Genomic DNA, 16,962 nt, shown 5'->3' with positions numbered 1-16,962 from the left:
TTCCATTTTTGTTATTGTTCTCATTTCTTTATTTTCCTCTTCTTTTATATTTTTATTTTTATTTACATTTCTTTTTTGTTTTAAGTGATTATTATTATATTAATTTCCATTTTATGTTTCTTTTATTTATTTTTTTCTTTTCTTTTCTTTCCGTTTTAACATTTTATTTCTAATCTTGATTTTTTAATTTTATTCTTTTTTTGTTTCGTGTGATTTTTTATTATGCTAATGATTTTTATTTTTATTTTTTATTTTTTCTCTTTCTTTTTTCGTGCATTATTCATTTTTTATTTTTTTTATTTTATGGTCTTGTTTAGTTCACCTTGAAAACCAAAAAAAAAAAATCAAGATTCCCTGTCACATCGAATGTTGCGGCACATGCATGAGGCATTAAATATAGATGAAAATAAAAACTAATCACACAGTTTAACGGCTAAAACTTTTTTTAGTTTAGGTAACATCGGATCTGTGCCTTTTGTTTTGCTGGTTTGGCGTAGCAATACGAAAAAAACAAACAAAAAATTCATGATTAGACAGCAGGTGCCGGCGTGCCGCTGCTTTCCCATGCATCGGACGGGATGTCTTGCCAATTTCAGTGCCAGAGATCAGGGCTTTGTTTAGTTCCCAACAAATTTTGTAAAATTCTTCAGATTCTCCGTCACATCAAATTTTTAGACATATACATAGAATATTAAATATAGACTAAAATAAAAAATAATTACACAGTTTGGTCGGAATTGACAAGACGAATCTTTTGAGCCTAGTTAGCCTATGATTGGACAATATTTGTCAAATACAAGCAAAAATACTACAGTGTCAATTTTCTAAAAAAATTTTGGAAACCGCAGAGGCTCACCTAACTTTTAGAGCACCCAGATTAAGGCCTTATTTAGTTCAAAAAAATTTACAAAATTTTTCAAATTTTCCATCAAATCGAATCTTTAGACGTATTTATGGAGCATTAAATATACACGAAAATTTGACACACGGTATTTTGACCATACACCATATCCTGCATTTACCATGGTAGTATCCAAAATAGGCCGTTAGTGGCACACGTTATCCAAAATGGGCCGTGGGCCGTCGCTCGTGTGACCATCCTGCCGCGTCCGATGTGGCCTATCTTGGCCCGTTTGGAGAGCATTTCGGTGTTGTGTAATAATAATTTTGCCATATTCCACAAAAAAATAATTTTGCCATATTTTCTAAAAAAAAATTGCCATATGTTTCCAGTGAATTTTGCCATAATGTTTGCATGTCCTATGGAAAATTTTCTCCCACTTGGATCCTTGGAATTGAAGTTATTTTAATAATCATAATTTATATATGAATTAATTAAGTTAATATGGTTGTATATGGAATATATATTGTATATAAACTATGGGCCATACTAGAGATGTACTTATGTGTTGCATCTCTATCATAAGGTAGCTAGTTGAAGAACATGTTATAGTTGTAAAGTATAGAAACATATAGCTTAATTTGAGATATTTATATGTGAACTTTGGAAAATTGAGAAATGTCAAATTTCGAGCCGAATAGTTTAGTCCATTAAGTAGATTCTAATTACTCAAAATGAAACGATCCAAACAGCCTCTAAGATTCAACGGCTGTTTCCATGGTCGACGGACATGGTTATCATTTTGGAAGTCGTTATAAGTACAAGAGTTTAAAGCTGTTTGCAACTTGACTTATTATGTATAAGTTGAAGATGCAGCCAAATTATATTGTCCTTGCCTTTTGCGCGGTGGAGGGTGGACGGACGAAGTTGGGGGACCCATGGCGCTCTCATTTGTCATTGCACGAAAGCAACACACGGAGGCACTTGGCACGCATCATCAAGGAACGTGATGTGCCCTTTTGTTTGGTACTACAACTTGTCTTAACTGTGTGTGTGCTTTGCTAGCATGACATGGGAATGCACCTAAGACTAAGGCCCTGTTTGGTTCCACCAACTAAATTTTAGCTAGCTAAAATTATTTTAGCTACTCTTGGGTGACTAATGGAACTAAACTATTTTAGCTCCTTTTAGTCAATGTGTTTGGAACTTTAGCTACTAAAGTGACTAAAGTTTAGCTAGCTAAAATTTAGTTGGTGGAACCAAACAGGGCCTAAGACACATGCCGTGCTCTGCTACATGACAAACAATGTGCGCATTGTTTAATACGTGTCTCCGTTAATACGGGGCTGTTCTTATAATTTGATCTCTCAAGTTCTCAACGCTATGATCTATTAGTAATGATTATGAGTTAGATGTACACTTTTAAGGTTTTTACCATCAATTTGGTAGAGTGGAGTCTATGCTTGTGTTTAGGAAAAACAAATTGCTCCAACGCCTAAAGTGGTCGTTAATAACGACCGTGTGTGTTCTTCATGACTGCACAATAATTCAAGTACGATTAAGAGTACGTTTTGTTTCGTTTAACTATCAGACGGATGACATTGCAAATGAAAAATGAGATGGAGAGGAATGTTTACACGTGGAATCACATCAGGACGTGTACGGACAAACCTTTTTGCTCATCTTGCGTAGCAAGGCAAGCTTCGCTCCCATGAGCAACGTGAAGCATATCGTTGGACAACCATACATAAAAATAAAAATTAATTACACAATTTGTCTCTAAATCGTGAGACAATTCTTTTAAGTCTAATTACTTCATAATTAGATAATATTTTTTAAATAAAAATAAAAATAAAAAAATTACAGTGTTAAAATTCATTTTTTTTAAATTTAAACAAGACCTAAATCCAAAAGAAACAAAACGAATGTACTAGTAGAAAATAGATGCACATGTGCCTATGTCCATCCAATGCGGCCACCGCCTTCATAATAAAAAATCTAACAAAAATTAAATAAGAATGCGACTTAAAAAAAATTCAAACAAAATTCAGGGCCAATGATTTCACCAGCTGTCCCACGTCACACGCACACAGGCACCAGCTAAAAAAAAAAATAACAAATGAATAGACTAACTAATTCTTAATTCCACGTGGAGACACCTAACTGGGCCGTGCCCCTGGCCCACCCATCATTTCCCTATCACCATCCCTCCTCTCCTATAAACACCAACCAAGCAGAAAAAAAGCTGCTAAAAAATACCTAAAAAAAAATCAATATAATTACATAAAAACACCTCCCGGCCACCTCCCCCTCCGACCCCCAGATGCCGGCCACGGCGAGCGTCGGCGGCGCGCGGCCGGAGCCGGAGGAGGCGTCGCCCGCGCCGGCACCCGCGTCGACGTCCGCGTCGAGCTGCATGGGGACGAGGCCGGAGGAGCTGACGGCGAGGCTGGCGGCCGCGGGGCCGGGGCCCGCCGAGGGCTGCGGCGGCGCCGGCGCCGGCGGAGAGGAGGTGGAGCACGAGCGCGTCCGCGCGCTGCGCGAGATCAAGAACCAGATCATCGGGAACCGGACCAAGAAGCTCCTGTACCTCCGCCTGGGCGCCGTGCCGTCGGTCGTGGCGGCGCTGGCGGAGCCCGGAGCCTCGCCGGCGGCGCTCGTGCAGGCGGCCGCCGCGGCGGGGAGCTTCGCGTGCGGCGTGGAGGATGGCGCGCGCGCCGTGCTGGCCGCCGGCGCTGTGGAGCACCTCACTCGCCTCCTCGCTCATCCCGATGAGAAGGTAGGGTCTGCCCTTTACTTGCTCGTTGTTGCTTGTGTCTGCGGGAATCTGATTGGTTTTGGTAATAGAAAAGTGGGTTTCTTGCTTAATTGGGAAAAGATCTGTTGCGCCCAGCAGAGTTGACGGAAGCTAGCAGCAAACAACTGCTTGGCTTGTTTCCGGCTGTAGATTTTGGGATGCCTTAGCAATTATGCTTGAAATTGAGCCTGAATTGTGTACAAATGGTGTCCATTTCATCATCTATATGAGAACTGTTGATTGGATTGGTGAAGAATTTTGGCCTTACTTGCTGCAATTGGGAATTTGGGATGAGGTGCGTGGCAACTGGGAACTACATCATTCCATTTGCTGTTAACATGTTCTGTAGTTTAAGTGTGTTGATCTAGTTAAAATTTAAAATAAATCGGGGTAATTTTGATGGCAAATAAGTAAGGACTGGTCGAAATGAAGTAAACAGCTCTGCAAATTATGATTGGTGGTTTGGGCTTAAAGCCATGGAATGAGGGCAATTATTTGAGCTAAACTGTTGGAGAATATGTTGGTCTAGTTAAGGTGAGAGCTACTGTGGTGGTTGTCATTTCCTTTTCTCTTCTTTTCTATGTCAGTTTCTTTTATGCTATTCTCATCATTTGGTTGAAGTAGTGTAATATTGTTGATTTGTGCTTGAAATCAGGAGAGTTTGGTAGCGGGTCAATGGTTAGGTTTGGTGAAGGGTGGGGGAGGATGTGCTGGAAAGTTGTCCTTTTATTTTGGATTCCTCTAGAGATCGTCTATATTCATCGATTAAAAGTTTCTTCCTCTTTTGAACACAATCTAAAAAAAAAATGTGGTATGCTTCTGTTAGTTATGGTAAAACTGGAGCTCATGATTTATACTTTAACTTAGAACTTGTTTGTTTTCTGATGTCAGAGTAGTAGCACTCAGTCAGGGATTGCAGTTCGAAGCCCCACATGCATTAGTCAGAATTTTTCCTCCCCAAAAATTTAAACCAATATATAATCACTCACATGATCTATAAATTTGTGATGCAATCGATATATGAGCTTGAATGAATTATGGAGGTAGTCTGCAAGTGAACTAACTGTTTAGTTTGGTGAACTCTGCTGTTCATTATTATACTATATGAGACCAACGGTCACTCCTTTGTGGTACAGAATGACTATTAAGGAGTGTGTGTGTGTGTGTGTGGGGGGGGGGGGGGGATATAACATGGTAGCTGAAGAAAAAAGGAGATGAAATTATTACTTTGGTATTTCTCTATTGGCACATCTCAACATCCTTTTCACAACCACCGCTTTCGACCTTAATTATATAGGGATTGTTATAAAAGGATAATCATGCCCATTTATCTGACATAATAATGTGGCAGTTGCTGGTTTTCTCCTTTTTTCTAGTTTGGGACATTTCTGATATTTATATTTGAAAATGGTTCTTGTGCATATTCAGGGTATAAACATGGCTCTATTCAGAGAATTTTCTAATGGCTTTACCAGTTACATTCTGATCAACAAGCTTTCACCTGATTGTCTTACTTCACAATTCTCTTCCAGAAAATGTAACTAATTCTGACAGAAAACTTCAAAATCTCCATTATGTTTCGTGACTAAGTAATTCATTGTTATATCACTGAAATCTTAAGTTTTCGTTATTGCTTAAATTCAATGTAAGCTATACAATTGTAAGCAGGGGAGCCCAGGAAAATCTTCTTTGTTGAACACATGTTTTTAACTTTTTATATTGTGCTTATGAGCCAATTTTGGTTAATGATTATTCATGTTGTTTTGTATGATATGGTTGTAGATAATGCTGCTGCATATATTTTGTTTAATGTTGTTCTCTTGATTACAGGTTGTGGACGCAAGTGCACGTGCTCTCAGAATGATATATCAATCAAGATTAGCTCCAAAGTTTGATGTTAATAGTGGGGAAAACATGGATTTTGTTCTTTCGCTTTTGGACAGTGAGAACGAGAATGTCACAGAGCTGGCTGCTGCTATTATATCTCACTCTTGTGAGAGTAGTGCAGAACAATTATCACTATGCAGTGCTGGAGTTCCACAGAAACTTGTTAGCCTTTTTGGAGGATCTATGAATCTACGGGATGCTTGTTTAGGTTCTGTCACTGCAGTCATTCGAAATAACAGAGACGTTGCTTCAAGATTTGCATCAACGGACCATGGAAAAGGTTTTCGTTCAGTAGTTGGTTTAATACATGATCGGAGTCCACACACAAGACTACTTGCTTGCCTCTGCTTAATTGCACTTGGGCATGCTTCTCCCTGTCATTTTCAGGACAAACAGATTAAGACGAAGTTGATTATGGTTTTGCTTGAGCTAATTGAAGAACCTGGTCACGTAGGAGATGAAGCTCCCTTGGCATTAACCACCCTGATTAAAGACAGCTTCGAACTGCAGAAACAAGCTCTTACAACGAATGCAGTTGAGAAGCTCAGCAACCATCTGCTAGCAAATCCATTGGAGACAAGGCGAGCAGTGACCATAATGCTTGCATTATCTGAACTTTGCTCAAAACTTGAAGAGTCAAGATCTCAACTAATGTCGGTTGAGGTATGTCATGTGTGAAGTTCCAAAGTTGTCAATTCTAGTTTAGTACTCTGTAGAGTCCTATTGTTATTGTTAGTTTCAGTTAGGTTGGTAACTCAATCAACCGTCTCAATGTCAGCTCCCAACATTTAAGTTTTTAGTAGTGGATGCATACGGTTGTCCATTGACAAATAACTTATGACTATTAACAAAATCTCTTAAAATAGGTATCAGCCTTACTCCTTGAGGCATTGAAGCATGATTGGGCTGATATCCGCATTGCAGCATGTTCATGTCTGAAGAATATCTCCAGGTCACCAAAGGTAAGATGCATGCATCTTTCCATCTTGACTTTTGTTGTTCATCCCAGATATTGAATTGATATATTTAATCTCCAGGTACTCAGTGGAGGTCGATTATCCTGCGATACAGTTATTGGTCCCCTAGTCCAGCTTTTAAATGACTCATCAACATCGGTCCAGGTATGTGAATCCTGCCAAATGTACAATAGCATAGTCCTGAGATAGTGAGATAGTGTGTTTGTTTTTTTTTTTTTTTGTTTTTGTTTTTTTCCCCTGGAAGTTGCAGGGTGCTTCCATTCTTCTTCCAATGGTGAACATGTGGTATTCTAAAAGGAAATAGAGTTTCAGTGCATGGCATAACAACTTATCTATTTTCCCACCCATTATGTAGCATGTTAGCTGACTCCTGAATTTAAAACTACAAGGCAGCTTACCCCTCTGTGGCATGGTGTGGTTGCAGTTTTACCTACTCTTTTTTTTGGAATCCAGTTTCTGTAAATGCCCTACATAATTTATAGTTCTGTTGTCGAAATATAAATTTGTGCGTCAACATATAGATGCACAAAAGGGACCTAAAAGCCAGCAGGTGAACTTGTACCACTGCTAGGGTTTTGTTATTGGAGCAACCTTGTTACAGAAGCCATGCTAAATTCAGTACTCCCTCCTTTTCAAGATATAGCGCATTGGAATCCAGAACAGTTAACATTATTAGTTTGAAGAACAGTTTATGAAATTGTATAAATGTTTAAGGCATAAAAGATATTTCATGTATTTTTCAATAAGATTTGGTTTTATTGAAATTCATAATACTCCCTCCGTCCACGAATAGATACACATCTCGTTTTCTTAGAAGTCAAACTGTTTTAAGTTTGACTAAAAATATATCAAATAATATCAATATTTGTATCTGCAAATAAGTATATTATTATGAAAGTATATTTCATGCTCAACCTACTATTCAATATTATATATGAAAAATATTAGTATATTTTTGTATATATTTGGTCAAACTTAAAAATGTTTGACTTCTCGGGAAACGAGATGTGCATTTATTTGTGGACGGTTGGCTCATTAGCTGGGAATGGAAGGGTCGATGGTGAGATGGTGTACTTGCCCTCACAAGGAGGCTCTGAGCAGGCTCTTTAGAAGGAATTGAGTTTAAAACAGACTCTGAACTAACTGAACTGAACAAACCCTGAGTGAACTGAAACAACTCCTGAACAAACTCTATCCTAGCTACTTGTGGGTGATGTGGTTCCTTCGTCTTGCAATGCTCATATATTTTCCAGATGAATGTGTTAATAAGAGACTGGTCAAATTATATCTCAAAAGATGTTTGCAAATCCGAACATGTGTTATAAAAAGAAATGGAGGGAGTATTAATTAGGAAACTAGCTAGTGAGGCATCACTACATTCGGCCTTTTAAACATTAGCATTAGGATTTGATTAGAATCTACATACCTATGTACAGAGCAAAGTAATGATTTGAAAGCTAGCAGGTACACTTCCTTATTTGGCTACTGGTAGCTTGGGCACTGTTTCATTGCTTTATGGGTGGAGGAACCTTCTGGCACTATGATGTGCTAGTGTTGATTAGGCAATTAGCTGTATTTTCAGACGTCAGTAATCAAGCCTTTAAGCCATTATCTTATCAACGAAAGTTGCACAACAATAATTAAAAGCTAGTGCCAAACTTTCTCTTCTGGTAATCTGCACCCTGGCTACCAATTCTCAGGTTTATTGTTCCAGCAACCTTTTTGTCATTGAAGTTACTAAAGTCAGTATGAATTTGGCAATTAGCTGTACTTTGAAACATGATTGTTTAGGCTTTTAATCCATTATGACTCAATAAAAGTTTCCTAATTTATCTCACTTATTGATTTGAAGCAGGTTGCCGCCCTTGGTGCCATTTGCAATATTGCTGTTAATTTGACACCCAGGAAATCAGTTCTTCTTCACTCTGGGGTCGTCTCACAACTTGTTCATTTGTCAAAGTCCATGGATCCAATGTTGAGGCTAAAATCTGTATGGGCTCTCAGGAATATTATGTTCCTTCTTAGTCCTAAGGATAAAGACTTCATTGTTAAGGAGTTGACCTTATCTACTCTTTCAAGCCTCATTTGTGGTAAGTCTAATGCCTAAATATGAATACGAGGGAACTGCCATTGTATGTTGACTGCTAATTGTGAAATGTCATGCAGATTCTGAACATTTTGTTCAAGAACAGACCTTGGCACTTGTGCACAATCTTGTTGATGGATATGTGGACTCTGCTAATTATGTCATTGGTGAAGATGGAATGGTTATGGATGCTATTGCAAGACAACTGATCAATGCATCTGCCCCGGGAGTGTGCATTCAGGTCAGTTTTCTTCAATAATATAGTCTAAGTCTATTTATTTACTTATTTTGAAGATTTGTAATAATATAACCGTATGCAATTCATATGCATATGCATTTTTTAATTTTGGAGGGACAGCCAGACAGGAGAGGAGAGAAACATCTATTCTAGTGAACTGCATAGTTTTTATCCCATTCTTTGATATTTTGGACATATGTGCTTCTCTATGACTCACTATTTTACAGAATAATGTAAAAACCATTGTACTGCAAGTCACTGATCTTGCTGTTCCCTCTCTTCAGGGTATGTACGTGCTTGCAAACATTGCGGCTGGAAACGAATTGAACAAGGAAGCTGTAATGAATGTTCTTCTTCCTCACAGAGCAGATCGCATCAAACCATTATTTGTAGTGAACTTTCTGCAAAGCAAGGATAAACAGTTGCGGGTTGCCACCCTGTGGTGCCTTCTGAACTTGATTTACCCCAAATGTGAAGCCTCATCTGGTAGAGTTGTCAGATTACAAAATGCTGGAGTGATCCAACAAGTGAAAAGCATGATAAATGACCCCTGCTTGGATTGCAAGGTACCCCCTCTCGTTAAACAATTTGATCCTATGATGATTAGCATCGCTGGTATCTAGTCTGTCCTAATTGTGACAAAAGTCCTCAAAATTAATCTCGCTGTGTGACAAACCTAATGTGCAACGTTGATTCTCTTTTTCAGCTTAGAGTACGTATGGTGCTTGAACACTGCGTGGACAATGCCGATGATTGTTTCATGTGAGCAACCAGTATGTCATCTTGACAACCAAAGTTTATGGAACCATATTCAGACCAGGAAAGAGGAAATCGGTGTGCTTCCGATCCAATATATGCTCTGAACAGTGAAACATGGGCACCATATTCAGATCAGGAAAGAGGAAGAAATCAGTGTGGTCTTGCTGATCTCTCCAGGTCGGCAAGAGCCAACTGTCATTTTTGCACCATGAGAACCTGACAACCGGTACCTGTTGTGCATATTGTCCATTACCTTGTTGTGACCGTGCTTGTCTTGGGAACTTGAGCTGCCTGCTCGCACACTGAAAAGGCTTTAGACACTAGATCCAGAAATATCCCATTTTTCCTGGTGCGTGCCGAACCTGGTGCATGCTTTTGCGATGTTGAGTGTATAATTGAGGGGACTGCTGTTGCTGTTGTACAAAATTTGTATTTCTGTTGCAATAATAAGGCCTTTCTACATGCACCTACGGGTTAGATGTTGTCCATGGATTCCCAATGTTCCCTTAAAATAAAGAAGATGCAAGTGTCCATGCATGTTTTGAGTTGTGTTTGCGGTTAGCTGATCTTAGGTCCTTTGTGATGTCAAGCCAACTGGGAAAATAACACTGGCTCAATGTTCAGAACTCAGAAATTTCGAACTATTTTATTGGTGGGTTTGGCATCTCAGTTTGAAATTTTACTAGAACACCCTAAAATCAGCAGACCAAAAATCAGTGGTTGATGGCTTGATTCTCTTGTTGTTCTGAGCTCGGGGTGTTTGCTGGTACTGAGTTTAGCTGAACAAAGGTTCAGACCAGTCCAATCTACTTGGTACTGAACTTTGAGTGATTAATTTAGATTTAGATTATGGCCTTGTTTAGTTCTCAAAAAAGTTTGCAAAATTTTTCAAATTTCCTGTCATTGAATCTTGCGACACATACATAAAGCATTAAATATAGATAAAAAAAATAAGTAATATTTACGAGACGAAGTTTTTGAGACTAATTAGTATATGATTGAATAATATTTATTAAATACAAACGAAAGTGCCATACTATTCATTTAAAAAATAAAATTTTGGAACTACTAAACAAGGCCTAGATGATCATGTTTACGCCCCACTACAAATTTTGACAGCCGTGTGGACCGCAGCTCGCTGGTGATGACTGGCGAGCGGCGGGCTGCCGGTAGGAGTGAACGTGGAAGAAGAGGAAGCGCCAGTCTGTATTTGTACTATAATTGAGGAAAGCGCGCGCGCCGCGTGGAAAATGGAAACGGTCGCCATGGACGGCGGAGTGGGCCGATCCAGAGTGGCGGCCCCACATCCAGCAGCATACCATTACGGCTTTCTTAGAGCAACTCCAACCATTATGCAAATGGACTTGCCATTTACCAAAATGTATAAAACTCCAAAAAAAACCTCTCCAATCGTTATGCATTTGGACTTTGCATTTTACATAGCTATGTATTTGGAGGGGGAAACTTGGCATATATGCCAAAGGAGTCCGGCTATGCAAATAGAGATCACGGGATTCTCGGTTCCATCTCGCGGGCTTTTTTCTTCCTTTCGCGCGGTTTCCCTTCGCGCCACCACCACTTTGCACGATAGGAGAAGCATCGCGCGTCCTCCTTCGCCAGCTTCGCAGCTCAGTACATCGAACAAAGACCACATGAATTGGATCAAGATATTCGGCTACGAAGTTCAAACCTTGGCGATGCGCTATGCAGTACGGCTAGATCCATTCTCCGGTACCCTCGATCCCATGTTGGCTTCACGAAATTCTGCTGCTCGCGAGCTGCAACAGCTTGACTGATGGCGGCGACCTGCCTTGACGACGAACTGATGGCGGCGACCGGAAACTGATGGGGAACAAGACTTGATGGAGATCGGTACTGGAGCCAAGGGGCGAACCTGTACGACGACGAACTGATGGCCAACAGGCGACGAACTGGTACGGTGAACAGGAACTAACGAAACGGGAGATCGGTACTGCCAACGGGAACGACGAACTGCGCAGCTCACGATCGGTACTGCGCGGCTGTTTGGCACGGGAATTGGTGAACGGGAGACGACGGCGGGCTGTTTGGCGCGGGATCGATTGGCCGCGCAGGAAGGAGTGCCGCGAAACAAAATTTCCGGAAAAAAAAAGATGATGGACTTGGCATTTTGCATAACGGTTGGAGATCACCCGATTTTAGCCTTGCCATTTTCATTTGGGGGTTTATAATTTGCCTAAAATGCATAACTTCAAATGCATAATGGTTGGAGATGCTCTTAAGCATCTCCAACGATTGGCCAAATGACTTGCCATTCTAAAAATTTGGCAAAAAACACAACAAAATAATCTCCAACAGTTTGCTATATGTATTTGTCAAATCTGGGCGTTTGCCAAATTGTGGAGCCACGCGTGTAGGTTTCCACGCGCGGAAAGGCTTCGCCATCGAGCGCGCGACCTTCTCCGTTTCTGTTCCCGCGCGGGTCGGAACGGGAGGCTCAAGGCGAGTCGGGAGGAGAGAGTCGCGCGAGACGCGGTGGGAGGAGAGGGTCCAACGGTAGTTGCAAGATTAGTTGGGATGTGGGTCTTTTTTTAATTTAGCAAGCCAAATAGCAAACTATTGGAGATGGTCACTTTTTCCTACTTGTCAAATTATTTAGCAAGTTGCTATAACTCGAAATTTGGCAAACAAAAATTTGTCAATTGTTGGAGATGCTCTAAGCCCGCTATTATTTAGTAGTATATACTAATTAATTAATTAACTCATAATGTATTATTTAGTAGTACTATTATATAGCCGCGCGAGATGCCGAGATTAATGCGACACCGCGTAATTCGAACGCTTCCGTTCCGTCCGTTGGATTCGTTCCGTCTCAACAGCGGCCGTATCGGAAGACCCAACGGCGTTTCCGGCGCGTCCTCCTGCCACGCCCACGCCTCTATATATATAATCTATCTATAGAGCCTTCCCATCCTATGCCCAGCCACACACAGGCTTTGAGTTGTGTGACTAGTGATCTCTCACCCACCAGCTACTACCTCACAACCATTGTCCCTCCTCTCTTCTTCTTCTTCTTCTTCTTCTTCTTCTTCTTCTTCTTCTTCTTCTTCTTCTTCTTCTTCCGGCCTACTCCTCCATAAGCCTAAGCTTAAGCTCCTCTCGTCTCAACTCCCAGCCCTACCAGCATGCTCTTGCTCTCAAGCACCATGTTTAGTTGAAAACAAAAACTAATTGCACAGTTTGCCTATAAATCATGAGACAATTTTTTAAGCCTAGTTACTCCATAATTGGATAATATTTGTCAAGCAAAAACGAAAGTGCATCTTTTTAAATTATAATTCTTGTCATATGCGGTAGGTATAATAATTTGGATGAACTTCCAGTCAAACTATATGTACATGAGCAATTTTTTTGAGCATTTGTATATGTTGTCAGTTCCTTATACCTGCTCTATTTCCCCCTCTGTGATAGCTTCTAGTGTTACGCATTCAAACTTCTTTACCTAAACCTGTTTTCATTGCTTAAAAATGTGAATTATGACATGTGTACTAAATACAAAGGGATAAGCTGAAATATAAAATTGGGGCTCCTAATTGTAGTATATGTGAATGATTACATGTGTACTAATGAAGAGGTATAAACTGAAATATAGAATTGGTGCTCCTAATTGTAGTATTTTTTTATACCCATGATGGAGTAAGTTCTAAGTTCAGTGTGTTATTTAATAAAAATAGTTGAATGTTCTTGGGTAAAATGGTAGCATGGTTGAAGACATTTACATGTTTATGTAAGTTTCATCAGATTCAGTGAATGGGATCGTGTATCTTTATAGTGGGAAAATAGAATATATGTATGTCACGAATTAAATTCTTGTCATATGTAGTAGGTATAATTTGGATGAACTTCCAGTCAAACTGTGTTCATGGGCAATTCTCTTTTGAGCATTTAATTTGTATATGTGTTGTGCATTTCCTTGTACATGCTCTTCTTGATTGTCTGTGATAGCATGAAGTGTTGTGCATACATACTTTCATCATGTTTAAAAATGTGTTTGTTTTATTTTGATTTGCAGTTTCCTCTTATTCCACTCAACACATCTCCTCCCAATAGCAATCCTGTCATTGATGAGATACTCGAAAGGATCTCTTCGCTGTATGGATCTGTTGCAAGGATCAGGCTGCCGATTTGTGCCCGTGCTGATATGATGTTGACCTCTCGGGCAGCGACGGAGCTAACGGTGGGGCTGGTGGGGCTCCAGCCCCCCTACGGCCGTAGAACCCACGTAGCCCCCCTTAGCCCCTCCTACAAATTTTTATCATTGATGCTCTTTAAGAAGGGGCTGAAGTTATCTTAAGGTAGTAGAAGCCTCTTCTAAATATTTTTCTAGATTCGTCACTGCTCTCGGGTGTACCTTGCTGAAACACAACACTGCTGGAAGAAACATGACAACCTTCTCATGGTTGCCGAGGCTTTACGTGAGAAGTTGTTTTGTGACCATGGTGTTGAAGCTCCTCCAGACCGGTTCTATCAGAAGTTTTGAGTAAAATATTAAATCTGTTCAGAAGCTCGTTATACATCACCCACAAACCGGTTCTATCAGTAGTTTTGAGTAAAATCTTAAATCTATTCAGAAGCTCGTTAGACATCACCCACAGACCGGTTCTATCAGAAGTTTTTGAGTAAATCTTAAATCTGTTCAGAAGCTCGTTAGACATCACCCTCTGAAATGTTTGTGAACAATGTCAGGTTTTAGAATGTAGTTGTAGACAGTTTGCACTTATGCAATGGTGGATACTACTGAATTCCTGTAATAAATTGGTACTCCTCGTTTAGTTTCTCGTCCAAGGGTTTGGTTGATACTACTGAATTCCTATAATAAATTGGTACTCCTCGTTTAGTTTGTCGTCCAAGGGTTCGCAAATACTTTCAATGGTTCTCATATGAAATGGTTCTACTTATTAACCCATGAATTTACTAATTCTTGTCTTTTTTATATTGTTTTTTCGTTACCGTCCACTTTTATGTTCTTATATTATTACGATGTTAGCAAAACATGCCCGTGCATGTTGTGCATCATAATGGGATGTATTATTGCGTAGTCACCTAAAGGTAGCCGTCTTTGTCTGGTTTAATCGGGTCAACATTGCTACTATACTTGCCCGTGCTTTTCACCTGATATTTAACTGAAATACGGTTGCACATTAAGAGATTCAATGCCCGTGCTTTTCACCTGCTAGAAAAATGTTACTATACTTGCTCTTAACAACCGTATTTCACCTAATGTGCAACATTGAATCTCTTTTTCAGCTTATTAGAGTACATATGGTGCTTGAACACTGCGTGGACAATGCGGATGATTGTTTCATGTGAGCAACCAATATTTCATCTTGGCAACCAAAGTTTATGGAACCATATTCTGACCAGGAAAGAGGAAATCGGTGTGCAGATCAGGAAAGAGAAAATCGGTGTGCTTTTGCTGATCTCTCCAGGTCTTCAAGAGCCAACAGCCAACTGTCATTTTTGCACCATGAGAACCTGTACCTGTTGTGCATATTGTCTATCATCACCTTGTTGTGACCGTGCTGTCTGGAAAACTTGAACTGTCTGCTCGCAGACTGAAAAGGGTTTAGGCGCTAGATCCAGGAATCCCATTTTTCCCCAGTGCTGTGCATGCTTTTGCCATGTTGAGTGCATAATTGAGGGACTGGTGTTGCTGTTGTACAAAAATTTGTATTTCTGTTGAATGTTGATATAAGACCTTTTTACATGCACTGCACCTACGGATTAGATGTTGTCCATGGATTCCCATGTTCCCTGAAAAATAAAGAAGATGCAAGTGCTATGCATGTTTTGAGTTGCAGATCAGAGTTTAGGACCGGTCTTGTTTAGTTCCAAAAAATTTTGCAAAATGAAGACTGTAGCATTTTCGTTTGTATTTGACAAATATTATCCAATCATGGACTAACTAGGCTCAAAAGATTCATCTCGCAAATTACAGGCAAACTTTGTAATTAATTATTTATTTTATCTATATATAATGCTCCATGCATGCGCCGCAAGATTCGATGTGACCGGGTATCTGAATTTTTTTGCAAAATTTTTTAGGAACTAAACAAAGCCCGGTGGCAAAATAGCATTGGCTCAAAGTTTAAAATGTCAGGAATTTTGAACTATTTTATTAGTGGGTCTGGCATCTCAGTTTGAAATAAAATCAGAAGCCCAAAAATCAGTGGTTGATGCTCTGATTGTTCTGAGTTGCTGGTACCGATTTTAGCTGTTCAGATAGATTTAGATAATCATGTTACGCTCCACTACGGTGGTGGCTGGCGAGCGGCGGGCTGCCGGTGGGAGTGAACGTGGACTGGGTAAAGAAGAGGATTCGCGCCAGTTTGTAGTACTGATGATCGCCACCAGTTGCTTTCTGCACGCTGCTACTGGATCCGTTGCTGCTAGATCATGCTGTGGAGATTCAAATCCTCGAAAGTAGCAAGATGCACGTCGCACGGCGGCACGCATCACACGCGTGCTGCATTGCGTGGGAAATGGAAACGGCCGCCGTAGACGAAGGGTATGGCCGTTCCAGACCAACGAGACCTACAGCTAGGGCACGTCATTACGGCTTTCCTAATAAGCCTGCCACTCTCAATCTAGTAGCAACAAAAACAATAGACAGATCCAACATTTTGCAACACCACATGAAATTCAGATCATCCGCATATGAAATTCAGATCATTCACATGAAGTTTAGATCACCACATGAAATTCACAACTAATAAGTCTCAACATCTTGAAAGTAACACAAATTCAGATCCAGAAACAATTCACAACTCAACCATCCAGAAAACACTTCAAAATGACTAGTCCAGGGTGCTTCAAGTGATCCAGATATGTAACACTTCTAAAAGGCAAAGATAGGGAACTTGAAGCGCCAGTAGGTGAGAGGCTCGCCCAACGGCATGCCGCCCAACTTTTTAACCTCACAGCGTATGAGAAAACATGCACTGCGATACCTCCAAACCTCCTTCTTTGCGGAACCATTCACAGAATGCTCACCCACCAGCATCTTCTCAGCATGACCCTAGAGGATTCCTAAGATCTTAGTATAAATCTCGGCAAGCAGCAAATTCTTCTCGTCAATAGCATCATCACCGGTAATGGCATTCATTGGTATTGAAAACCTCCCATTACAAACCACCTATCAAAGCATATAAGGATAAGCGAGGATTAGAGCTTCACCATTGAATGTTTGGTCACATGCATGGAATACTAAATATAGACTATTTATAATACTAAAACACAGCTAGAGAATAATCTGGGAGATAAATCTATTAAACCTAATTAGTCCATGATTAGACACTAATTGCCAGACGAAAATGCTAGAGTGCCTGATAAAATTTA

At 40.1% G+C, this 16,962-nt stretch overlaps 1 protein-coding gene across 1 annotated transcript; it reads left to right on the top strand.

Annotated features, from left to right (window-relative positions):
- Positions 3,165-10,122, top strand: LOC8068342 (armadillo repeat-containing protein 8). The gene is made up of 8 exons (XM_021461301.1): positions 3,165-3,620; positions 5,469-6,188; positions 6,392-6,487; positions 6,563-6,646; positions 8,358-8,592; positions 8,669-8,829; positions 9,111-9,392; positions 9,533-10,122. The coding sequence occupies exons 1-8, from the start codon at positions 3,165-3,167 to the stop codon at positions 9,590-9,592; spliced, it is 2,094 nt and encodes a 697-aa protein (XP_021316976.1). The 3' UTR covers positions 9,593-10,122.

The sequence above is a fragment of the Sorghum bicolor genome, chromosome 5 (assembly GCF_000003195.3).
Source record: "Sorghum bicolor cultivar BTx623 chromosome 5, Sorghum_bicolor_NCBIv3, whole genome shotgun sequence".
Taxonomy (NCBI): domain Eukaryota; kingdom Viridiplantae; phylum Streptophyta; class Magnoliopsida; order Poales; family Poaceae; genus Sorghum; species Sorghum bicolor.
The sequence above is the reverse complement of the archived record's forward strand: the minus strand, read 5'-3'. Positions and strand labels throughout refer to the sequence as shown.